At 41.3% G+C, this 26,313-nt stretch overlaps 1 protein-coding gene across 2 annotated transcripts; it reads left to right on the forward strand.

Moving 5' to 3' along the window:
- On the forward strand, positions 1 to 26,274 carry frmd3 (FERM domain containing 3). 2 transcript variants are annotated; one of them, XM_061278819.1, is made up of 15 exons: positions 1 to 314; positions 7,963 to 8,067; positions 8,407 to 8,449; positions 9,857 to 9,935; positions 10,885 to 10,982; positions 12,231 to 12,354; positions 13,930 to 14,017; positions 14,174 to 14,262; positions 14,777 to 14,840; positions 16,945 to 17,033; positions 17,513 to 17,587; positions 17,663 to 17,731; positions 17,977 to 18,101; positions 21,844 to 22,066; positions 22,234 to 26,274. In XM_061278819.1, the coding sequence occupies exons 1-15, from the start codon at positions 204 to 206 to the stop codon at positions 22,700 to 22,702; spliced, it is 1,851 nt and encodes a 616-aa protein (XP_061134803.1). In that variant the 5' UTR covers positions 1 to 203; the 3' UTR covers positions 22,703 to 26,274. The 2 variants fall into 2 exon arrangements, with proteins under 2 accessions (XP_061134803.1, XP_061134804.1); XM_061278820.1 differs by having other exon boundaries at positions 21,847 to 22,066.
- The last annotated feature ends 39 nt before the right edge of the window (positions 26,275 to 26,313 follow it).

The following is a 26,313-nucleotide window of genomic DNA, read 5'->3' on the forward strand; positions in this document are numbered from 1 at the left end:
CCTTTAAGTTGGCTCTCCAGGGAGCGAGTCCGGGAGAGAGAGTGAGAGCGGCTGACTCCATGCTGTCTGTGCTGCAGCTGAGGACAGCAGACATGCTCCATCTGTCCATCCTCCTCCTCCTGCATCCCTCCATTCATCCATCCCAGCAGCATCAGATGCGCTGACATGCCGCGTGGGGCGTCGCGTCAGAGCCTCACACGAGGATGAAAATGCTCCGCTTCCGCAGCCCCAGCATCCGCTCCCTGGAGAACCACCAGGAGATCCCGTGCACTATCCGCCTGCTGGATGACTCGGAGATCTCCTGCAGCATCCAGGTAGGGAGGCAACATCGCAATGGATACAGCAAATTGATGGATACAGCAGCGCAGGCTTTCCAACACATGCTCAATGCGTACCAGTGTAGTTTTACATAACGTGTTGTTTGTCTCTGGTGCAATGCACACAACCTCAAAAATGCATAATTACATCAAATAAGCCCCCCCCCATGCCAGAAGAATTATTTTTGTGTATGTTTATACGTATGCATGGGTGGAGAAAGAAGTTAGATAGGAAGTTGCCTCTAAGCACAGCAATGTTGGAGATCCATGGGTGTGGTGGAAAGGCTATTGATAGTGATCAGCCTTATTAAAACCTTTGTTATAATAATACTTATTATTATTATTATTATTATATTATTATGATTGGTGCATGCATGGGTTAGCAGACCAAACATCTGCATGCGCATGATGCTTTATCGTGGCATTAGATAAAATGCAGAATTATTCATAACGCTCCGATTTAAAAGATCTACAATATTTTAACAACGTATTTCATATTTGATTCAGTACATGTGTACAATCTCTTTGAGAGGTTAAGAGAGCTGTATTAAATATTCTGCCTTTGTAAGTGCTCACTCTTGATTATCACTGTCAGGGAGGTTTGTATTAAGAATGTATACAACATACAAATATACAAATCCGAACACAATCGTTTTGTTTTAGTTTTCATGAACTAACCTCAAAATTGTAGCACTCTTTCAATGTCCACAAAAGTTCAATTTCTCCCAATTATTGTTGACTAAAGTGTCTGAATGTGCCCTATCAAGGTGGTGATTGAAAAGCATTAGACAGCAAGTGTGTCTAAGACTCCTCACAATAAAAGGGCACAATTTACTAATGTGCATTTTTACTTTGTCGATGATGTGACCACTGACCACACATGTAGAATTAATTAATAGAATTAATTAAATGGACATGAAGTGTGCTGTAATCCTACTTTTTTATAATTTTTGTATTTTGACTGAAAATGTCTGCGACCTGGGAACTGCTTTAATTTGTGGGGGGAAAATTACATCTACTGACTCGGCTTACTTTATGTAACTTCTTGTGTGCATTTTCTTTCTGTTTCTCAATACCCTTAGCACCTGCAAAAAAAAAGCCCAACAAAAAGTTTGATGTGACTTTAGAGTCATTTGACACGATGGAAATGACTGCTTTTCTTTCCTCGTTTCTTTTCTTTTCCAAAGTGTGCTTTTTAATGGCTCCGTGTGCCGTGTGCTTGTTCTGTGCTCGGCTGTGCATATTTCATGACCTCCTGCTCTAAGTCACTCACAAAAGCAGCAGCACTTCTCATCACTGGGTTAATTTCTCCTTTCTTTCCTTAATGTGGGTCAGTCGGCACACATTGCAGATGGCGGCAGGTTAAACGAAACTAGGTGTAATTTAATGTCTATCTTTGATGCCTTTGTGCCTGCAGTGGAATTCTGTTGTGTCGAACTGCACTGCATCGGATCAAGAACTTATCCTAATAGTGTTGCACACACCATTGCAGAAGCTAAATTTAGCCTGTGTTGTTGGTCCACACATACTTCTGAAAATCAAATCTTCTGTCGGTTATTATTTTTCTTGAAGTGTAATGGAAATAGAATTTTTGCTATATTTACAGTTCAAACTATCAACATGGAGAACTAAAAGTGGAGGGGTGGTGTCATTTGTACACTTCATTTCGTAGTGCTCAGTCAGTACCATGTCTGTGAAATGCTTTCATGGGTATTTTCGCTGTGTCCCAATTTCCAGCCACTGCCAGCCCCAAGCTTAGATAAAAAAATATATACATATATATGAAGGGTTGTGTTAGGAAGGGCATCTTGTCTCCAAATTGTGCCAAACAACTCGGTGCGAGTAACTTGTGCTGGCCACCTCTGACGAGACGAGCTAATAGTCAGTTGATCGTACAATGTGTGGGAAAACTCATTGTAGGCGTGGTCATTATGTCAATTAGCGTGTGATGTAACAGTCGGTGAAAGCCTAGAAAGGCTTCCTCGCGCAGTTTCAGAAAAAGCAAGCCAACCAAAAAATTGTTTATTTTCACACCTGATGGGTGGGCATGCACTACAGAGACCTGACTATTCGGATACAGGCAACCAAAAAGTAAAATATCAAAATTTTCTACTGTCTAGCAGTCCGGAATCACGTGTGCGTGTGCTCCATGCTGCAGCATGCAACTTACTGTAGGTCTTGTCATGCCAGAAGAACAGAAGAGACAATAGGAGATCAATATCCAATTGACCTCAGCTCCTTCTTACTTCGTCGTCTTCATCCCGTCTTTATTCCATTCCTCTTCCCGCTGTTTGACCTCTTCCCATTGTACCTTATCTCACATTCTCTTGCTCTACCTATCTTTTTCTCTGCTCTCTCGGTCTCGCTCCCCTGGTGTGTCTGTGACACATCATGTATAATTAAGGGAGATCAGTGTTCCTCATGCGCCTGACACCCGTCAGTTGTCAGTGATGCTTTTGCATGGTCAGTTTCTCTGACTGGGGCTTGGATGAAGACATGTGAAATGGATGTTTGTTTATGAGTGAGCGCATATTCGGAATTCTTTCATGCAGTCCAGTTAGGAGCATGCACAAGCATTTTTGCATTTGTCATTATGTGATCATATGATGTTGCAATAATGCAATTTTGAAGCTTGTTCTGAGTCGGTCTGGAGGATTGTTGAATCCATAAAGAAGTGGACCGCACAGAAAATATCAAATAAAATCAAATTAAGCATATCTATCTATTACGTAAAATATGGATTTTTTAGTGTAGTTGTGGAAAAATAATTTCACATTAATCAATAGTCATATAGTTGGACTTTTAGAAATAATTGTAACGTTAGTCAAATACTAAAAAAGTAAAATAATTGCCACTTCCTTTTCTGAAATGTGAGGCTGTTGTTAAAATAGCATATGCAGCAGCAACGCATTTCTCTGAATTGTTTGAGGAAAGTCAAAAATAGCTAGACTGGTTCTATTCTCGTCCCGTTCGGCCGCCGACTTTGATGCGCATCAAATTAAGAGCCATAATCTCTTTTCTGTGGTTTACTTTTGCAGGTTCATTGCAATATAAAAGTATGAGAAATGGTTTACACAGTACAAGGTTGGAAAGGCAATATTGGTGTGATATACCGTTTTGGATGTGTTAGTTCACTTTGAATAGCAATGGCCCAAGAAAAAAAAAAAAGCTGAAAAATGTTTCAGATATGACCCCTAAAGTCAGAAAATGTACTATTAATACAAAAATGTCGCCTGTGTATCACACAAAGGCCGTAACAACTATCCTGTCCATTCTTTTATTATGACATAATTATTTCAAATCAACACGTACACAACACACACATGCACTATTGCACACACACTCTAAGGTTGTTGTTTTTTCCCTGTGGATTTTTCTGTCTTCCATAAACCTGCTGTGGTGTGAAGATAAGAGAGCCGCTCACAATAGTGGCAATGCTGCTACAATCTCAATCACACTGCTCTGAGAGTGTGTGTGTGTTTTATGGGTGTGTGTGCGCGCGCGTGTGCGTGCATGTGTGTGTGTGTGAGATAACCAGCAGTGCAAGCGGGATGGATGGCTCTCCATTAGAATAGGAACTAGTCCTGCCCCATAAACGTATAATTTATGGCTCTAACTCCAAGCTTATTAGCCGGTGTGCCCAGCCATGAACTCACTCTCAGCGTGCATGCATTTGAAACCCCCACCACCCCCTCACTGTGTGTGTGCGTGCGTGCATGCCTGCCTCTTTTATTCCAAGTGATGATGAGGTAATTTGCCTTTCCCATACAGGGACAAGGTCGCGGCACCGTCAATGTATCATGTGATGAACACCCCACCTCCCGGAAAAAAGGGCAAAAATGAAGATGGTTTTCTTTTGGCCCCCAGGTTAGAATGAAACCATTCCTCAGAACCTCCAGGTTCGAGAGTGAAGGCAGAGGAGGACCGTGACATCACTGTCATCTGATTGGCCAACAGATGTAGTTTAAGCTATGTGGCAAGGAACACCATTGCGCACGCCCGTATCTTTTTTTTTTCTTTTTTCTTTTTTAAGGGAGTAGTTTTTAATGACCAACAACTCTGTGAGCAGCTTGTAAATACAGAATAAGCAACACTTAATCTGCTCCATTGTTGACACAACAGTAAGCTGTTTTGACCTCATTGTACGAGGATTTTCTAATAATCAATTTGACACCGTGAATTAGTATTAGCTTCCCAAAAGAATAGAACGGAGGGATCATCTCCCTAGTTTTTGAAGGGTAATCATCGGTCATTTGGAAGCCTAGCCTCAATTTTGATACATCCTATAATATCAGGCTAGCGTCTTGCAGTGTGAAATCCTCAACTTGGCCTCAGAGGATGATTTGCATCCTGCATCCTCGGCTGGACTCTAATCTTTTCAAATGGTCCAAACCCCAACGAGTGACCCACTTAGGCTTGACAAACTCAAATCAATGCAGCCAGATATTCTTCTTTAAAGAAAATAAGAGCTTGAACTGCCAGATAAATAACTACCCATAATGTGAGGGGTACATTTAAGTTCCATAAAACGATGGGTGGCTCAAATGAGTTTTGCCCTGCGTCACTTTGCACTGGATCAATTCGCTTTATAGCTAAATTAAATCCAGTAGTTTCTTATTACCATAGTCAGTGCTTGTCCAATAACATCATTAAGCGATTTTGTATTGCAAATGCGATCCGGTCGGAGGTCATGTTCCGCCATTAATATTTGATGTTTCGTGAGTTTTTTCAAATTTAGGACGGACACCGGAATGAATATTTGATGCCATAAGTGCTTTTATTTTATATCGCTTGACGTCTGGACGTGGCTGGCTGCACAAACTTGTCGGGCATGCACATACACACACACACACAGACACACAAACTCAAGTGTGTGTATGTGAAGGGCACTTTGCCATCATTAAGTGAGGCTGATGTAGCGAACGAGCGGGTTAATTTTTAATATCCAGGCCTTTGACGATATAAAAAATGGATTTGGCTCTTGTTGGACATGACATAGACTCCTAAACTCCTTCTTCCTGTGTGTCTTTATTTAGCTCCGTCTCAATCTTCTCGATGTGTTTGGCCTCTCACTCTCCCTCTGTTGTCTGTCCTCAAGTTTCCGCCCCAGGGACGAGGATGAGTGTGACTCCATGATCCGTCTGCGGCCTTCATGCCAGCGTTCGTGTGCTTGCATTTGCCCTCTTTTCCGATTTCACGGCTGACTCCCTAACACTTTTGTCACTGGGGGGTGTGGGCGGGGTCCAGACGCAAATGGGGATGGACACATGCGAGTAAAAATACACAAATGTGGACGGAGACAGTTCATTAGACACAACTTCTCATTCCAGAGTTGTATAAAAGGATCAAATAATAATGATTTGTTCTTTATTATTTGTCATAAATACAAAAAGATAAAACAGTTTTGCAATGATAATACAATTGTGTCGAAATCATCGTTTCCTGCAGTGTGAATACAAAACGAGTGCTGGAACTGTGCGTGCGTTTTTGTTTTGTTTTGACGTCTGTTTGTGTGAGTGCGTGTCCCGGCAAGCGAGTAAATCTCAGCGAATGCCCGGAGGACGCAAATCAATCAGTCCTGCTTAACTGAGCACAAATTCAACCTCCATCAGCAGGTTATTGAGCAGTTAGAGGACACGCTCGCTACGCTGATTGCTGTATAGGACTTGTCAGGGGACACGTGGGGACAAAATGGCAGACTCAGGCCTGTTATTGGCAAATTTGACAAAAAGATATGTCTCACGCTCCTGTGTAAAAAACAACAACATTTGGCACACTCATAATTTCCATTCTAATCACCTCCTAACTTTATTACATGACAATTTTGACTTAATATTTTCCATGTTGTGCTAGGATAGAGTAGTTGGCTGTGTTTGGCCTTTGTGTTTTTTTAAATTAGAAAGACCAAAATGATTTTGTTTACAAAATGAAAGTTTCACACTCATAACTGAAAACAGCAACATTTCTCTTCACCGTTACACGAATTGCCAGAGGTCACATTTTAATCTTCTTTACTTGCATCTGGCAGAATTCTTTCGGACCATGCAAATTTATCAATGCCTTTGTCAGTTTCAGGTTATTTCAGTGAGCGTGTGTGTTAGCGGGTCTACGAGGCTCAGTTCCAATCTGGGTTTGGGGGACATATTCTTCTGGACCTCAATTCAAAAGCGATACTTGATTTTCATTTCTTCATTTCTTACTGTATTTGTTAAACCATTATTGATTTTGTCAAGTTAGTTTGTTTATTAGCTTGTTCACACTGGACTATGAGGCTCAGTTATGTTCTGGGTCTGCTTTGCCACCGTTCTCTCAGACCTCAATTATGAAGCAAGGCCCGATTTTAGTTATATGACAGTAAATTGATTTTTTTAAATTCATTATTTTCTCTGTTTTTAGTTATTGCAATGACAATTTAATTCTAAACAGAAGGGTGCCAACAATTTTGCCCTTAGTTAGTTAGTTAGTTAGTTAGTTAGTTAGTTAGTTAGTTAGTTAGTTAGTTAGTTCAATTTATTATCAGTTCAAGTGACCATTGTGAGTTTTTCAGATTTTTTTTAAAGGGAATCAAGAATTATGACCCAACATCAGCTTCACCAAGTGTCACAAAGTTGGTTAGCTATATTAGAACAGGATACATGAAATACTCTCATTGATCCATCCGTGAAATTGAAGCGGGCATTACAGTTTGACGCTGCCAAATTCCAGAGCTTGACATTACACCTCGCAAATCGCACACAGTCAGCGAGGATATTCTCCATCTGACCTGTGGCCCTATAAGCGCTGCATAAAATGGATTCAAGCTTCTTTTTTTGAACCTACTGTCTAATGCAGTCCGTTCATCACTGGTCTGGTTATCTTATCACTCTTTTCCTCACTTTTCTTTATGACTCGCATGCGTTTGCAGCTTTTTAAACTCACTTATTTATGCTGTCTCGTGCTATGTGCTACTTTTTCCCTGACTCTGTATGTGTTTGCGTGTGCACTGTCCACGATGAGTAGTTATTGACTGAGGAGCGGAGAGTTCATCGATCGCTCTCTGTGTGTCTGCATCGGCTTTATGGACTGGACATCCGGCCTGTATTTCCTGGCACTACTTTACCTCAGCAGATGTATCACCACCGCAAACCTGCTGATGCTTTTCATGCTGTTGTCATGATATTTACAGTCATACAACTGCGTGGCAGGGTTGACGCTAACAGGGAATTGTTGGCTGGGATTACAAAGCAGCAGAGCAAAGGAAGGCAGGTAGATTTTATGGGATTTGTCAGCTTTGATAGCAAGCGTTTGGATATAGAGCCAAAACAAACTTCTATTTAGGGAGTCAGCGCCAGTCTTGAACTCACACAGCCAGACCCTGTGAGAGTTGTTAACTACAACCGTCACGCTCACCCCTGACAGTTAACGCCAACCATGGTGAATGTCTGCCATCTACAGTACAAGCAATTTAATCCAATGACCAGTATTGAAGCAATAAATAAAAGTTTCTTTTCTTAATATAAAATGTAAATAGACAATTGATCCATGGGGGGCTAAAGCATGTCATACATATTTCATATTAAGACTGCTGTGCAGTGTTGTATATGTAAAGGGTGAAAAAAAGTCAATATATTTATATATTGTTTGTTTGTACTGTTGATTTTTTTAGAGAGACACCAAAGGCCAGTTCCTGTTTGACCATGTGTGTAATCACTACAACCTCCTGGAGAAGGATTACTTTGGTATTCGCTATGTGGATCCAGAGAAACAGAGGGTAAACATCATACTCGCTGATCATCAGCCTTTTCAAATAGTAATGCAACTTATGTGTGTGTGTGCGTGTGCATGAGCATGTTTTAAATTGAAAATTATACGAAGACGCTGCCATAAATCTAGAGTGTTCCCCTTTAATGCATCGAAAAGTGTCAGCATTGCCAAGCGCTATTCATCATTGCCTAAAATTATGCCCTTGTGATGATAAACAGCTGTTAAGGTAATATTTCTTGTCAACCCTGGAGAGCTTTGGGATGTTTTTAATGTTAATGATGAGTTTGTGTAATATTCAACAGTGGGTAATGATGTCAGATTAATATTTAACTTTTTTTTTTTTTAGCACTGGCTGGAGCCGAATAAAGGTGTGGTTCGACAGATGAAATGTAAGTGCACCTTGTGTCATTTGTATGGATTTAAAGGAATGGATGAATGTGATTAACATCTCAGGGTACATCTACGGATATAAAATGTAGTCATCCAAAAAAGATGTTTTCATCCTTATACTATGCTGGAAAATATGATTTTTACTTCTATAAGAAAGCTACATTTACATTTTTTTATATTTGTAAAATACATGTTTATATTTAGTTTTCTTTATATTTATTTGTACTCTATTATTCTTTAGATTTAATTTGAGTTTGAAAATCTGAAAACCCCAGTGGAATGATTATGTCAACATTATATTATTTTAGCATCCTTAATATTTTTGGGTGGTTTGAAAAAAATGTCTGTCTACAAATATTTGATTTGATTTGTAGAATGTAGAAAAATAAATGCCTCCCGCGTAGTAAATGCATACCCTTCACTTGACATACATCGTTATACACCATTATGTCACTAACACTTACCGTATTGGTAAACTGGCCCTAAAAATAAATATTACACTAAAAAAATAAATGTCCCCTCACAACACATGCTCCCCTTTAAACAAATGCCTGCTCCATCTGCAGTTGAGTAAATAAACCCCTTGGGCTGAAGAACCCTCTTTCCTGTCTGTTCTCTCTCTTCCTTCCTATCTTCTGTGTTTTCTAATGGCCGGGATGTTGTTCCTCTTCTGCTATAAACTGATAACGGAGCAGGGCTATTAGTGGTGGAACATGCGCCTGGGAATTAGCGCGAGAGATCGAGATAGAGGCAGAGGAAATGTAAAACGTTGATGGATAATGTGGCTAAAGGAAGAAAGGTCTGGAAAACTACGACGAGGAGCTCTGTTGACAGGGAAGGAGAAGAAAAAAGAGGGAAAGAAATAGAGGCGCTGAGTCGTCCTGACGTCTCATCTCCCTGTGGCGGAGTTGTCACCTAAATTAGAACATGTGACGTATTTTTATTTAGGACATTGACGTCACATTTGCACACGTGTGCCAACTCTGTTTAAAAAAAACATCTTAAGCTGCCCGTGTTTTTTTGGCTTTCATAATCCTTAACATCTATTATGTATTCTGTGTGGCTCCTTTTTCTTTTCCCCTTCGGTGATTGAGGATCATCACTTTAAAGGCAAAATCTGCCCAAAACATTGTGATGGTCCCATTTAAAACGACTGTGGATTGTTAGAAGTTAGTCATTGCCACACTTTTTTTTTTTTTTTTTGTATTATTTGTAGCTAGTGTTGCCTGGAAGATGAAATACTGTATGTAGCAGCTTTACAAATGCTTGGGTAGTCACAATGAAACAGAAAACTCATTGTGTCAATATTTTCAAAGACAGAAATGTGTAAGATTGCCCAGAGAAGCAAGGAAACGTTGACGATTTGTTTACGTCTGCGCACGTGCGTGTCTTGTGTGTCTCCACAGCTCTGCAGCCCTTCACCATGTGCTTCCGAGTTAAATTTTACCCACACGAGCCAATGAAGATCAAAGAAGAGCTGACAAGGTACAAGGACCCTTTTACACAATATCTGCTCTACTTGGTGATCGGTGCCATGGTAACTGGGGAAATACGAGAAATCTAACCAGGAATGAACAGGAGCAATGTGTAATTACTAAGTACTAGGGGTTCTTGATTTACAACAGAGTTCTGTTCCAATGACCTCGTTTGTCCCTTGGATGGAATTAACCTCTGCTAATACAGTAGTTAAGTTATTGCAGTAAATATTAGTATCAAAAATACTTATAGTCTAAGACAAATGTATTTTTTATGCCTTTCGTGATCCAAGTATCCATTATGTAGGTTGAGTGATGGTGAAAAATGGTGCCGGAAATGTAGCAAAATTCAAAACAAGCCAGAACAAATTCATACTAGTGCTTCCTCCATGCTTGCTCTGATTTGCATGGATGAGTTAGCGCCGGCCCCGCCTTAGTAACCGTGGCAACAAACACATCCACTAGCTGCGGCGCCAGTCATTTTTGATTTCCTTGGTAACGTGATACGCCGCCTGCCATTAAAATTTCAAGTCGTTTCCAGGGTTACGCCACCCCAAGTGTGTATGTTTTCATGTCAAATCGCAGCACCACATTCTCTTCAGTCATGACATTGTTTAAAGAAAAACTGCAGTGGAAATATTGTTTACAGTAGCCAGATTTGAGGTCATCGGATGTGTTGCGGGATAATTTATCCCAATTTCATCATTCACTGTGTTTTATATTCCGCTCTGGATTTCAGCAAATTAATGCGGAAAAGTGTGAAAACAAATGCAAATGGTACACTATTTAGGTTTCTTGAATAATTGCTTTAAATGACCTGACATGACAGTTTTTTTTTATCAAATACATGGAAACCTATGTAGTACACATAGGGGCAGTATGAACCTTGTGACCCAAAATGCAAACAGTACTTTTTCTGCTCATGCATTTTGATTCTCTTTTCTTCCTTGCGTCTGCAGGTACCTGTTGTACCTCCAGCTGAAGAGAGACGTCTACCACGGCCGTCTCCTCTGTCCCTTTGCTGAAGCTGCCTATCTGGGCGCGTGCATTGTGCAGGGTGAGACCATTTTATTGTACCAGTCAATTATGCATTCACAGAGGTGTGATTTGGCAGCTGGAATAAGTTTCGTAAAAACATGGGAGGTATTTTCTATTCAACGCAATACAGTGACTTTTTCATGTATACAATCGAACTAAAATTCTTCATTTAAGTCACACTACAAAAGACATGCTCCATCCCTAAGTAACACTTCAACACAAACTCATTGTTGAAAGGAATGTGTGCACGGATTAGAAACGGGATTAGCGAGATTTGTTCTGTTAGAAATGAACACGTATGGTCGAGTGCTCTCTGATAGGTTGGTGTGAGAACGCAGATGCCTCAGCAGAGTTCTCTCCCTTCCAACTGTCACAATGTAATGAGGACAGGCCCCTTCAGGGTGATGACTTTGGAGCTGAGGATTAGTTTTAATTAGGCAACGCTTTGATTTAATCATTGCACTGATTTGTAATTAAAACTGGCTTTAAGACAGTTGGGACCTTCCATGTGTTTACAGATCGGGCGATACAGTAATCCCTGTCATATTTGTGCTTCAGTTCACAAACTACATAAACTACATAAAATGTCCTAAAAGTATGCAAATTGATGTCTTTTTTTTTTTTTAAATGTATGGGATAGTAGGCTAGAAGGCAAGGTCAAGAAAATAATACATGTAATTTATATTCTATGTCAATGTCTTGCAGTTCCTAATGATTGATTATAGGTTCATAATATGAACAAAAGTATTGGGACAGATGGTCATTTTAAAAGTGGATGAGTGGAAAGTGGAAGAAAATGTGGAGCTTCCGCACTTCTGGGAAAATATCAAAGTGTGTCTTTGGGGAATTTCTGTCCATTCACCCAGAAGATTCATATTCTCTCTGATGGACTTGTTACATACCAAAATCATCAAGCATGCTTTTATGGACCTTGCTTTGTGCACTGGGGCAGTTAAAATGTTCACATAAAGTTGGAGGTGAAACAAAACAAGTGTCTTGCTAAAATGAATCTATGGTGTTCACTGTTCTGGGCATACATAAAAATTCACTGTTGGGTTTACACTGGGAAAGGAAATGTCTTGGAATAGCTTAGATAACAATTCCAATAAAATATCATCAAATTCAATTAAATGATTTGCTCCTGATTTAGATTTCAACATGTTATGGCTAGTTTTGAACAGAAGTCAAGGGAAATTGGGCCACTTAAAGAGCCTTGAGGTTGACATTGTTGCAATGTATTCACCTCAACTGTTTTATCTCCTTTCAGCCGAGCTGGGGGACTACGACCAAGAGGAGCATCCGTCCGATTATATCAGAGACTTCAGGCTGTTCCCCAAGCAGTCGCTTAAACTGGAGAGGAAAATTATGGAGATACACAAGACTGAGCTGAGGTGAGAAAACTGAGTATGTGTGTGTCACTTCTTTCTTACTGGTTGTTTGATCTGTTCACGCACTGAACGGAAATAGCGGAAAACACTAGAAGACGTAAAAAAAAAAAAGACCAGCTTAAGTGTCATGGATGGATGGGACTGGAGGGGAGAAACTATTTTTAGATGGTGTGAAATTTGATTAAAGCCATGTGAAAATGGTGCGGGAATCAGCAGTTTGCTTTGAAACACAGTGTTGGATATAAATGTCACTATTTCCCCACAGCAAGAAGGTCTTCTAGCTTCCTGGCTTGTGGACTTTATTTTTGGTCATAATCGACTAACTCGATAACTTAACAGCGGAACCTTTGAATTGAAATGCTCCGGAAGAGGAGAAGCGTGATAAAGACCATCGAAGCGTGCACATGTGTGCACAGCCATTTTGTGATCTCTCGAGAGATGTTCAATTCCATTCAAATCTGGGAACTGGCTGGGCTACTCAAGTACATTGCCAGAGTTGTCCTCAAGTCACACGTTTGATATCATGGCTCCTTGCTTTGAGTGGTTGTCCTGCTCTGACAAAATGACCAAAAGTGGATCAACGTGCTTGCAATTTATGTTAAACTCCGCTCTCCTTGATTTCCCCGTGCAGACACAGTGAGTTCACAAGATGCTCTTATCCTACTCCTGCAGGATGTGTTTGTTTGTTTATATGTTTGTTTATAGCTGAGCTGCTGCCTGCAAGGTTTGTCACACTCTGAGCTTTTAAGCATCAAAGACGAATTCCTCATTTGTCAACAGCACTTTGGCACACGATGACAAGAATGCCCTCGGTCTGCACCGTTGGGTCCAAATGACAGTGATCACAGCATGTGGCAAAGAACGACATGTTCTTCCCTTTAACCTTTTCTGTTCTCTGCATATGAATAAATGAGACTGGGTTACTTAGAGACTTATGAGTAGGTCAATTAGTGCATAGTAATAATCATTTGCTGTGACGTCAAAATAAGTTTGGGAAAAACAACTAAAGCACATTTGTATGACTCAAAATGTCAACATGCTGCAGAGATATTTAGTTTTTTGTGTTATGTTATTATCCATCCATTTTCAATAGCGCATGTCCTCATATCATAGCTGGATTTGGTAAACCCTCGACCAGTCGCCAGTCAATGTCAGAATGCATACTGACAATCATTCATTCACATCTATGGAATATATTAAAACTCGGACTTAACCTAACATGCCTCTGCTCAGAAGAGACTGCCGTCTAGCACGTCCCCAGACACCCTCAGTTACTTTGAGGACGGCAAAAAAAAAAAAAAAAGGAAAACCATGCATGCAAAGATAGGCGTGTGCAATTTGATTTTTTTATCCGCTGAGAGCAGTAGCGATTAGAAACTCAAAATTCAGCTTTAAGCAATCAGAAGACATCGTGTTGAGAACCAGAATTAACTATAACTTTGAAACTTGGCTCTGGGCATTTGCATAATGTCCTCCCACATTGATGTTCATCTTAGGTCCAATTCCAAATGTCTGGCCTCTTCTGAGTTCTTCTGCAATTTGTGCATTTAAGAATTTATTTTCTTCTTTTTCACACAGGGGTCAATGTGTTGCCTTAGCAGAACTCAACATGCTCCAAAGGGCACACAACCTTGAAACGTACGGAGTTGACCCTCACCCTTGCAAGGTAGTTTGTATTACTTTTTGTTTCATGCATTTGGTCTGAATGATGCTGGATCCTTTGTTCGTCACTTAATAATCATGGGGATAATTGTGTGTGCGTGTGTGCGTGTGTGTGTGTGTGTGTGTGTGTGCGTGCGTGTGGGTCTGGGTGTGTATAAAGGACTTCACTGGTTCCACAGCTTTCCTGGGGTTCACAGCAACCGGTTTCGTGGTTTTCCAGGGAAACAAGAGGATCCATCTTCTGAAATGGTATTAAATAATATTCATATTTTTTGTATTATTCAGAAACCAGAAAAGAAATTAAGCAGTGAAAGAAATGCCATACTTTCTTAAGATGGAACCCAGGGACTGCAGATACGATAAAAATAATAGGGGCCCCAAAATTGAACCCCGTGGAACACCATACGACAGTGGGGCAGTGTGGAACTCAGAGCAACCAAGGCTAATGCAAAAAAAATATCCTGGTTTCCTCAGCAGCAGAAGCCAATAGAATATCGTGGTCTAATGTTTTAAATTCTGCAGTCAGGTCCAACAAAACAAGTCTGTAGAAAAAAACCTCATAACAGGGCTGACTTTGTGTTACGCAGCATCCTAAAACCTGACTGGAAAATGTTTTATGTATCCTGTTTCTGCACAATATACTTTGCAATCTTCACTTTATTGCACCGGTCTTAATGACAACAATCAGGAAAAAAGTACAGAAATGACCAACCAAATGTGTCTTTCCGCATTTCCACGTTTTGTGCTTCTCTGCTTTGTCCAGGGCCGACGTCAGTAAGCTCAAGTTTGAAGGGAAAACATTTTACGTCATCGGCATTCAAAAAGAGGTGAGTTCGTCGACCCCCCTCCTTCTCCTTTCATGTGTCAATATGAAGAAGGAAACTTCATCGCAGTGTTTACACTTCTCTTATTGACACAGTCCTTGTGAATCATGCGACCTTTCTGCTGCATTTTCCCTTTGCTAACCTTACACACAACTCAACTGTTCATTTCCCACCACACACAAACTGTATATTTGTGTGTTACTGTTTCAGATCTCCTTAACAGGCAGGATTCACTGTAACACGATGGTGGGTGTGTTAACCTCCTCACTCCCATCATGTGACCAAATGTTACCCAAACACGAGACCCCTTTCAAACCAAAATACACACTGAACATTTAAAGTGATTGAAACATGTTTGTTGCCCATTCTCGTGCTAATTTAAAATTGGGTTTGGCTGATGAACAGGGATGAAACGGTTTATTCTGACTGTGGTTTTTTTTGTAATGGTTGACAGTTGTTTTTTTCTGGTATGTAGGTTTTATTCTAACATTTTATATTTTGTTTTTTTTTCTTTTGTTAACGTATGTTTGTATTTATGTTTTTCTGGTATTGGTCGTAAAATGTGTATATTTATTTAATTTTGTTTTCTTAAACGTTTTAGATTTTGCATGTTTTTCCATCAATATGTTTTTATTTTGGTCACAGTATTTTTGCCGTGGTTGATAATTGGAGAATTGTAGATTTTTGTGGAGTTGTCGTACTAAATTCCTTCCTTCGTGTGATTTTAAAAAAACAGTCTTGTGTTTGGGTGCACTTTTCATGAACATCTGGGTGTTGCATCTTCGATGCCTCACTTCCATTTGTGTATACTGCCTCTTCATTTTGCAGCTGATTGTTTTTTGCATTGGAGATTGACTCACATCGCTGATGATTGGGTGCATTATCGCTGATTGGGTGCTTCATGGTGAAGTCAAAAGCCGGGTTTGGTCTCCAATGTGTTGGCTGGCCGGCCAAGTGCTAGATCTGTGCTAAGCCAATGTGATGACGGCCGCTTAGTTTTATCTTTGTGTTTCTGTCTCTTCTCTCCGTTTGTAAACATAGTCGTCACTGGTGAGTACACGAGGAGGCGGGGGGCACCGCAAATCACTCTTGGACTCTAATCTTCCCGATATGATCTCCCCTAAAGCACCAGCATCACATTGCACACATCCAGTCACACAGGCCCATCATGTTACATTAATAGGAACTGTGTTTATGTTTATTGTCTGCTTGTTACATTGTCCTTTGTGTGTGTACAGTGATCTCCCACATATTCTTTCTTTTTTTTTTTTTTCCTTTGACCTATCACAAACTTTTCACTGAAAACTCACTTGTTATTTTGCAATTCTCAAGATGCCATAAGATGTCACCTGCCATTTGTTAGCGAAGGGCAATGTTGCAAAATGAGTTTGAAATTACATTAAACTGTGCCGGGATCAGAGTTAAATTGATTTTAAATAAATATGGCATGTTATTACTTGAAGAATGCATCGGAACAATACGTCCATTCCTGCACTTAACTTGAAAATGAGAAAATTGAATTAGCCCTCTTTCATTGTCAGTGGCATAACTTAGATGTATAAATGTGTGCAGTGGCCGGTGACGCCACGTCATGCCTGTCAGTGTGTTTCACCGAGTCATTGTCACGTCATCGATCGCCCTCCACGGATTGAGCAGAATCGATTGATTTTCTCCTATTACCAGACGCGCACAGCAGCTGTAAACCTGCACTTACAGCAATATGTCCATCTTCCAGGCCCATTAGGACCTCTTTGTGCTGAACAGTAAAACTTAAAAGCCTATGCTTCCAATTGTGGCTGTCAGGCGTTCTTTTTTGCACACCTCTCTTCTCTTTGTGCATGTGCAGTGGACCCCAGCATATTTACGGTTCAGCACCCATGGAATCACCTATTATCACTTTGTATTTATTTTTTTTTATTTATCTTTTTATGGAAAATACTTTTTGATCCATCTCTGTTTATGCAAAAATTCGGGGAAGGGCCCAACAAAGAATAGCTAATTTGCAGTTGGGCCCTTTCCCTCCCCCGCGGGCAAATGGTGCGGTCCACTGCATTGACATCTCAAAGTGATTTTCTCTTTCATCTGCTTTTGTGCTTTTTGTGTGCAGAAAAAACTGGTGCTGACGTTTCACACCTCAACCCCTGCTGCGTGTAAGCACTTGTGGAAGTGTGGGGTGGAGAATCAAGCCTTTTACAAGTGCGTCTCACCCCCCCCCCCCCCCCCCCACACACACACACACACTCACACGCACACATACATAAAGCTGATTGGTTATGGAAACAGAGCTTACAGCCTATAGTTGAAGTTAACAGCTACTGATCCTGACTCTGAGTATATTAGATTGATATTGCATCACAAAGAAGCTGTGTTTCCAGGAACAACTCGAATGCATCGTATTGACTTATTAATGTGAGCCGCTCAAGTGTCTCGAAGGAAGCGAGAGAGACTAATGTCATCTCAAATATCAGACAAGCAAATTATCTTTTCAATATCATTTTATAAAAGCTCCGTACATTATTGCTTTGATTCATACTGAGCCGGCGACTAATAGTCATCACTTATCAGTCATGCAAATTATACATTGGTCGCTCATGTTTTTCCTGAGTGTGTGTGCAACAGATGATTTGTAATTATCCCCCTTTTTTTTGTGTGTCTTGTCACCCTTTTTCTAATAGGTGCGCAAAGTCAAGTCAGATAAAGACGGTGTCAAGTAGCAACATTTTCTTCAAAGGCAGCAGGTTTAGATACAGGTGACATGCATGTTATTGTTTGTAGCAATACAATGCCACTGTCTGAGGTAGCTGAAATGTTTTTTTATTTTGCAGCGGAAGAGTAGCCAAGGAGGTGATAGAAGCCAGCTCTAAAATCCAGAGAGATCCACCTGAGGTGCGCAGGTAAGGTCGATCGCCATTGTTCAAAACAAACAATCGAGTAGGAACTGAAGAAAAAAAAATTGAACCATCGCCACTTTTCCAATTGGCCCTAATGCAAGTGGACCATCGCATTGTGTATTCCTTGGCCCTAATTTTGTGGAAAGTCGCAACAAAAAAGACCCGTTTTTCAAATAATCATCATGTTACCTGTTTTGTTTCCAAATTCTACCAAACACTTGATCAGCCGTCATTGTTTGTCTTCTCAGACTCCAGTTTGGTCAGAGTCGAAGCTTTAGCTCATTGAGTCATAAGAACCTCATCATGAACATGGAACCTCTGGTACCAGCTTTGCCCTCGACCAACGAGTACGACGAGACGACGGTGGAAAACGGTAGGCGGATGCTGTTTTTTCTTTGTTGCGCACAAACGTAGGAAGGTCATATGTGACGCTAATTGAGCAGCTGATGCTCACATCCCTCCATCAGTCCGGTCTCCCTGGAGACGGCAATTGCCGCCTGCTAAAAATACCCTTCCCATGAGCCTCGCCGAGGGTGCCGCCATTTCTGTGTATGCGCACTTGTCTCTGTGTATACATGTAGGCAAGTCAACATTTTGAATGTGTACGTTTTGAGATCCCTCAGACTGAGCGTGAAATTCAGTCCTGATTGATACTGCTCATAAAAGGTCTTGACAAGGTGTCGGCCTGGAAGACTTTTCATTTGCAGGTCATTATCAATCCTCGTCCTTATATCTTCTGTTCTGCTGCCATCTATTATCTGATTTGGACGTAAATTTCAGGTATGAAGAGCAGAGGGTAAAATGATAGGAAGATCTAGTTGACACGGCGTGGATGTGATGGATCTTCAATCTCCGTTTCCATCACAACTCCACCTTGGAAGCGTCAACAACCGACTGCAAGGACATTCGGATAAAGTGTCCTCGACGGCTAAAGTCACCGTCTATATTCAGAGCTCTAATCTCCGACATTCGAAGAGAAACAGGAAGCTGACCCGGCATCAGTGTCGACCTTGTTGTGTTTGTACAGCCTGTCGCTACTCACCGTGGCACGACGCTATCACTTATGGATGTTCTTATGGGGATTGGAATGCAGTCCTGCCATGTTCTGTTTTGTAAAGGAAACTACTGGACTTTACAACACACTGTCAGGAGGAGTACAGTAGTTGGCACTGTCTGTCTCTTTGGGTAAAGTCTCCATGTAATGTAGCACGACTAACAGTCCTGAAAGACAGAAAATATTTATAAACTGGAGTGCAAAGGTACAAGGAACCAGCACCAACTTCCATTTGCGGGAGATCTGCAGTCCACAGGTCTGAAGCTCAGGGGTTTAAAGATTGGCCAACTGTAGCCTGTAAAATCCGAACCTCCTAAGGCTTTCACTCCATCCACAAGCAGTTGTATCATGACAGGATTTCCATTCACATTGAGACTTGAGCCCTCAGTCCACCGTACCAAATACCCAGATCTTTAGAGACTGGGAAACTCCCCCCCTCTAAATTTGAACCTTTGCGGGTTCCACCCCATTGACAAGCCACCTGAACACAACAAAAGGGGTACAGTTGGAATCAGTTTCTATTACTAAGGACTCTAGGGGACTTTTCAGCTAATGTTGGGAAAGACCTTCATGCGGATCGACTTGAAGAGAGGAAAAGGAAAACGATCTCCATCCCATTCAGGGTCAGGCCTCCCTCTCTGTAATCACTGTTAGATTAGTTGCCCGTCTCACACCAGGAACACCTGGGTTATATTTAGAACTTGGAGCTTTGGTTGATCTGCCTCTAATGCCTGCACAGTCTTTGTTAAGATGGTTGACATTCATACGAGGCCGGCTGCATGTGGATCACAGAGAGCGCGAGAGAGAGAGAGAATGTATCTGGCTGTCTCTCACTGTCTCTCGAGTGTGTACATAGAGGCATGTGTGTGTGTGTGTGTGTGTGTTCTGATGCCAAACACTGTTCAAGTCAGTCTATGAAGTAGGGGCATCGCAGTGGACAGTTGGGTCTGAGGTTTGTCTTCAGATTCAATGATGGAGGTTCTTGAGCACCGGAACGGCACTGATCAAATCAGTTTGGAGTCGGAAGGGGCCGAGCCAGCCAACCACGATAACCCTTGTAGCTTGCCGCCAGAGCAGTCAGAGGCTAAGGAAATGCAGGAGGGAGAAGCTGGGCCCCTGGAAGTGTTCTACCCAACGCAGGCCTCAGAGGACCCGGCGTCATCATCATCATCGGTGGTTGTGGCGCAGGCCTTGAGGTGCCAAGTGAAGATCACCACCCAGCGCAGCCTCCATCTACGCATCGCCAACCACACCGCGCGGGATGTGTATGTGCGGCTGGTGGGGCACGGGGGACAAGTTGCTGGGATCAGTGCCGGAATGCAGAGGAACATACTGGAGCCAAGTAAGATACATAAGGGCGTCTATGGAGCAGTACAGTGGAACCTTGAAAGGTTGTGCGCAATTGACGGGATTTTCGTAGCAATGCGCTCGCCAGCCAGCCATGGGATTGCATTTTTTTTATTAGGACATTTGAGTTCCCAGTTTGCATCTCATTGCTTGCCAGATGTACATTTATGTGCGTGGATTTTCCATTGCATCTCATTATATTGCGAAGGCGTACCTAGCTACTGTACTCTGCATGTGTCGCTGAAAGGGTGTCTGGTTTGTTGTGACAACCAGTTGGCACAAAGTGTAAATGCAGTCCATCATTCTCACTCTCTCTGGTGGCATGCTCTATGAACGGTTAGATGTGTGTGTGCCAATAAGAACAAGTCAGATTGCACAAGATATGTGTGTGTTTTTGCATTCATTAGCTAACAATGCTATCGATGCAAATTGCAGCATGCATGGAAGCGACGCTTGACTCGTATAGCTATTAATAATAATCGACTACTACAGACTGAAATTTGAAGGCGACAATATTAGCCTGTCTCCGGAGTCACAACACAAGTGGTGTCAATGAGTCATTGTGGTGAGTGAGTGAGGGTGAGCACCAAACCTGTGGCGCTAACTGCCTGTCTCGGAGTTTGTCAATTACCGGTAGGAAAGAATATGGGCAAAGCTGCCTTAAAGAAAGAAGAGCTTGGTCACATAACTGAGATTCAGTTTACATATACGTCTTCCCGTGTAGGAGGTTTTGCTTGGAATCATTTGAACAGGAATGGCAAACGTATCACTTGAACAAGGCCCATTTCCAGGTGGAATTGGGTGTGTTGGAGAAGGGAAACATCTAAAACGTACAGGATAGCGGTTCTCTTGGACTGTAGTTGAACATCCCTTCTGTAGGTGGAAATACAGTACTGCGTGTGTGTAAAAATATATTCAGCTGTCATGCTTGCATCAAATTGGAGGGTGGTTGTTGGTGCACTAATGTTCCGTGTTGGTTGACTCAGTTTGTCGACTCTTTGCTAATCCAGAGTTTATCTCTGCCTTCATAGACTGCATGCACACACATGGACAAAAGAGGAACCTGCAGGCTTTTTGTCTAGAGGTCAAAATATGACAGAAAGGACATTCACTGTGACAATGAATGTGGACGAGTGGACGGAGCGTGTTTTTTTCTTTTCTTTTTTCTTATGATAAGATTTGTTGCGCTGCTGTCAGATGTGTTTTACTAGCATGTGAGCGCCATCTTGTGGCGAGTATTGTCAGTGAAATGATGCAGTTATGTTTGACTTGTATATAAAATAATAATGGCTGGGATAGATTCTAAATGCTCAAATGAAGACAAAAGCAAGTAAAAGGAGATCAGCGAATGCACAGGTGTCAAACTCAAGGCCCGGGGGCCAGATACGGCCCGTCACATAATTTTATGTGGCCCGCGAAGACAAATTGTGCATCAGATTTGTGTCATTACTAGAATTGCAAATTGTCTTCACTTTTAATATCTTTTTTTTAAAAAATATTTGACCAGTTTTTACTCGTCTGATTTGAAAACGAGTTATTTGTCAGTTTGTTTTGTATTTTTTACTGTACTTAATATGAGGTGCTCATACATTTAATTGGGTTGACAGTCATAATGGCCCTCCGAAAGAAGCTATGACTACAATGCTCATTAGATTCTAATGAGTGTATTTTTATGAACGGAATGTACAATCCACAATGTATTTGTGTCCCCCAGCAGGCTTTGTTGCTCTGAAGGACTCGGCCGCGTTGCCTCCCGTCCCACCTTCAGCCGCTCCCGTAGACCATCAACCAAGCACAGATGGAGCGAACTGTGCGTCAGACCTGCCGCCTCCCCGCCCTGCCATGGAGACTATCACTATCCGACCTCAGATGCCCAAAGCAAGAAGTGAAATGGATGAGGATGACGGAGAACGGACCATCTCTGAGCTTGTCTACAGGTTTGCACCAATTTGATTAGGGGGTACAAGTGGATCCCATTTTAGCTAATTTGGGGTGATACATTAGGTACACCTTGACTTACACTTGGAGTCAAAACCTCCAATTGTATTATCTTGACTTTCGGACAGTTCCTTTCCTAAATGTGTTTCTGCATGTTCCTGCTTAGCCCTTGCGCCAGCATGCTTCCCACCCCGGTGGACGACAGCCAAGGAGGCGTGGACCTACTCTTCTCGTCACCTGTCCAGAGCCCCGCCAGGCTTCTGAGGGAGCTCCACGCCGACCCCGATATCCAGGCGCAGCTGGAGGCCGAGAGGGAGCGCGACCGGGCCTTCGAGCGCACACGACTGGCGGCCAGAAGGGGTGGCAGCGGGGTCCTTAGCCTGCTGTCATCCAACACCCGGCTCAACGCGTGCATACTGAGCGTGGCGCGACTTATTGCCGTGCTCACCGGCGTCTTGATGGTCACCGTGCCCACTCTGCTGCTGTTGCTGGAGTCTGACCTGGACGTGTCCTTCCTGCACGAGATCCGCCAGACGCCAGAGTTCGAGCAGTTCCACTATGAGTACTACTGCCCACTTCGCCGCTGGATCGTGTGCAAGGTCAGCATGGCAATGGAGAACCTGTGGTCAGACTAAACGTAGGATGGAAAAGCTCTCGGACCATAAGAGGGAAGGCATCACTTCAGGGAAAAACACAGATGCCCAAAAGTCTGTCTTATATGGATCCTCAGACATGAAATGGGGAAAATTAAAAAAAAAAAAAACCACGTAAGGTACATAGAAAATATTCATTTGTGGCCACAATTTAAGTATAACATGTAAAAAATATTCCTTTGCGGTCACAAATTAGGCAAAAGGACCTGACCTTTTTGAGTGTGATATTCGCATGAATTAAAGCCAACTTCAGTTTTTAACTTCCGCTAGGAAAATATTAAAAAACATTTTAAAGCTAGCAAAGCATGGTGAACAAGTGGATGTATTGAATTTATATATTTTTTGGGTTATTACTCCAAAAGTTAATTAAAATACTTTAATACTACGCCATTATTTTTTAATAAGTAACTCGCAACTGTTTTGGAATACATCATCCTCCCAAAGCTGTTTGTACTTTACACTTTCTATAATAGAAAGTGCATTCCATTTGCGAGTCAAACTGTTCAAGAAATAAATTAATATCATGAATTTGTGTGTTGGACACAAATTACGCCCACCTCGTGGCGAATTAACATTTTGGGCACAAATGAGTATTTTGCACGTTATACTTAATTTGTGGCCCCCCAAACTGGAATTTTATGTGTGGGTTATATGTCAATTCCCCCCCCAAATCCCTGTCATGTCTGGGTGTCCATAGTCTTAACATGTCATTCAATCCTATACCCAGTCTTAACTGCTGTTGCATCCTTGAGTCTTGAAGCTCACAAGATGCGATCACTTGTTAAGATTGAGCTTTGTGGCCAAGAATAGAAGAGGATAAAGAGTGCAGGCAAAAGGCAGAGAGGCACAAAAAGGAGAAGGAAAAAAATCAAGATGCTGACAAGTGACCGCAAAGACCTTTGTCTTGACTTTATTTGATGTTTGATAAATCTTGTTCAATGATTTCCCCAATTGATCCCAAGCATGTCAATCATAAGTGAGTGTTCAGCAGTCGCGCTAAAAGTTACCGCAGTCTCCTAAGTTGAGGAAACAAACAAAAAAAAGCCACATTGGTACAGAAGTTGTTTTTAAGCTTTTGTACATTTTTACGTGATGCGGATCTTTCAGGAATTTTTAAGTCCGAGCATCGACTTTGATCTAATTTTGGGGGAAAAAAAAAGTAACCGTTTACAAAAGAAGTAAAGAAAAAAAAAAAAAGCAAATTACCGCAAGTTTTTTGGGGGCAGGGGTGGTTTTTTTACGACTCCTACAGCACAAATTGACGTCGAGTCTCTGTCAGACCGCATGATGTCATTTCTGTAACAGGACAGGCTATGTTTAGTTTGCGCTTATACAGCAGATCATGTCTTCGTGTTATGTGTATGGCGTGTTGGGATGCAGCAGAAAAGAATGCAAAAGCAGGATGTTGACTTTTTTTGACAGGAAATTTAGAGGGAAGAGATGGACGAGGTTAAGTTAAGGTGTGTATCATGCCAGTGTCGTACGTTTCCTGTGATGTGTGTCGTAGAGGATGGTTTTTTTTTGCCTGTAGCTTTTTTCCACAACACTGTGTCCAAACCTACTGAGCATCCCAGCTCCCAAAGTGGTTGTCTTTCAAATTCTCTCCATCCAAACAAAATCAAAACCAAAAAGACATGGCGCTCTTGTTAACTACCATTCGGACTGTCCAGTCAGTTATTCTGATCAACTTCTCAGGAAATGGCATAAGCAGCTCCTGTTGATTGCATTTACCAGGCACACTTACACTGGGTCAACTGTCCCTTTATTAGCAAGGTCAAGCATGGTTGGGCCCCCATCCTCCCTCCCTCCCTTCTCCCGCCTCCACTCATTTGTTCTTTCAATTTCATTTTTCATTATTTCGCAAGCCTTTGTTCACTAAAATAACCTCAGTCGAACGGGAACTAGAAGCGCAACAGTGGATTCTATTTGGACTTAATTCTCTTGAAACAATTAGTTTTATCTCTCAATTATTAATCCAGCATCTAATTCCTAAGGCCCTGCTCTAGATATTCACCAGAATGCTAATACTTTTGTACAGTACTGTATATACCAAGATGCGTATTTATTTTGAGCAAGAGTGTAGCTGATGCACTACAACGTTCATTTTTGCAAAGGTATTCAGTTAATCTACACAGGCACTCCTTTCACAGTCAGTACAAATGTTTTCTGCCTCATATGAATATGCATAACAACGCGTGTGGGTCCGATCCAGCACACGTAGAAAATATGCAGCGACAAAGCATTTATTTTTCCTACTAAAAACCAAGAAAAGGGCCAAATCACTATGACAACAGCATTACTGTCATATTTATTGCTGACATCAATATTTTGGAATCCCAAGGTGGTTTTGCGAAAGGATTCATAGATGTACAGCTCTTCATTTCCGTACTAATTCACTCATTTGAGTCACTTTGGAAGAATCTGAAAACCTGCATGTCCTCCTTTTGTAAATATGATGTTGATCAATGTGGCAAAAAAAAACAAAAAACAGAAAAGAATATGAAACGTGTTGCTTTTTCCTGTCTTGTAGGCTTGGCTGCCTTGCCCATCATTAGAATGCATGAGACATGATTTGTTTTGACCAAAAAGGGCAAAGATGATTTAGCATTTGCTGAGAACCGAAAATTTGCTAACTTAATGATTCTATTACAAATTTCTTACTTAAATAGTGCAAAATTAGAAAGACGACTCGAAAACGAAACTCAAAACTAATGGAGTATGCTAGCATGTTACCTAACGTGGTGTTCCCCACTCATTTTGAAACAAACGTGATTTATTAGCCAATGAAGAATATTATTGAGAAACAATGCGACGTAATATGAGACAAATGTAAGGTTAACAATGCACGGTTTGCTAACACCATGTTCCTGCAAGTTTTAACATGAATCGTTGCCCGCTTTGAGATTTAACTTTGAGAAAAGTTTCAGAGACACATGATGTAGCATTAGCTCAGCTTGTAGCTTAGCATTTACCCTAACAACAAAGGGAATTATTGCTCTTTTTGAGCTGTGTCACTTTAGAGCTTTATGATAACAGAAAGTTTCATTTTTGTTGCATCGTAATTATATGAAAAAAATATATACGTATATAAAAAAAGAAAAAAGAATACAGCTATTAAACACACACTAGATGTCATATCCAAGGACAGGTATTCTGGATTATTATTATTAGCAAAAAATTACAGAATTACATTAAAGTGTGTACAATTATACATAATAAAGTGTGAAATGTATTCGATTTGAACTCAGGTCTTTGCCAAGGATTGGGCATGGGGATTATGTTGAAAGGTGGCATTTAGGAATTGTGTGAGCATGTGCAGTAGTAGCTGATTTTTCTTCATATTGATTTTATTCTTTTATTCTCTGAAACGACTCTGGGAGATTTTATTTTGAACGGTAACATCCACTGCACTTACCCCCTCACCACTCCTCTGGGACAACCAAGCCTTACGAACTTTGCGACGTGAAACATTTGAATGTTTGTATGTCATTCAGAAGAAACTACGTGTTGATTTCGATATGTTGATACTGCCACAATAAAGCTCCCTAATGTAACATGTGCTGTGTCCTGAAATGGAGCAACACCATTGGACA

This window comes from Syngnathus typhle, linkage group LG5, assembly GCF_033458585.1.
Source record: "Syngnathus typhle isolate RoL2023-S1 ecotype Sweden linkage group LG5, RoL_Styp_1.0, whole genome shotgun sequence".
In the NCBI taxonomy this organism is placed as follows: Eukaryota; Metazoa; Chordata; class Actinopteri; order Syngnathiformes; family Syngnathidae; genus Syngnathus; species Syngnathus typhle.

Coding starts and splice junctions, on each gene's coding strand:
- frmd3 (XM_061278819.1), top strand. CDS start 204: ATGAAAATGCTCCGCTTCCGCAGCCCCAGCATCCGCTCCCTGGAGAAC. Junction 14,018..14,173: donor TTGACCCTCACCCTTGCAAG/GTAGTTTGTATT, acceptor GTGTGTATAAAG/GACTTCACTGGTTCCACAGC. Junction 22,067..22,233: donor ATCTCTGAGCTTGTCTACAG/GTTTGCACCAAT, acceptor GTTCCTGCTTAG/CCCTTGCGCCAGCATGCTTC.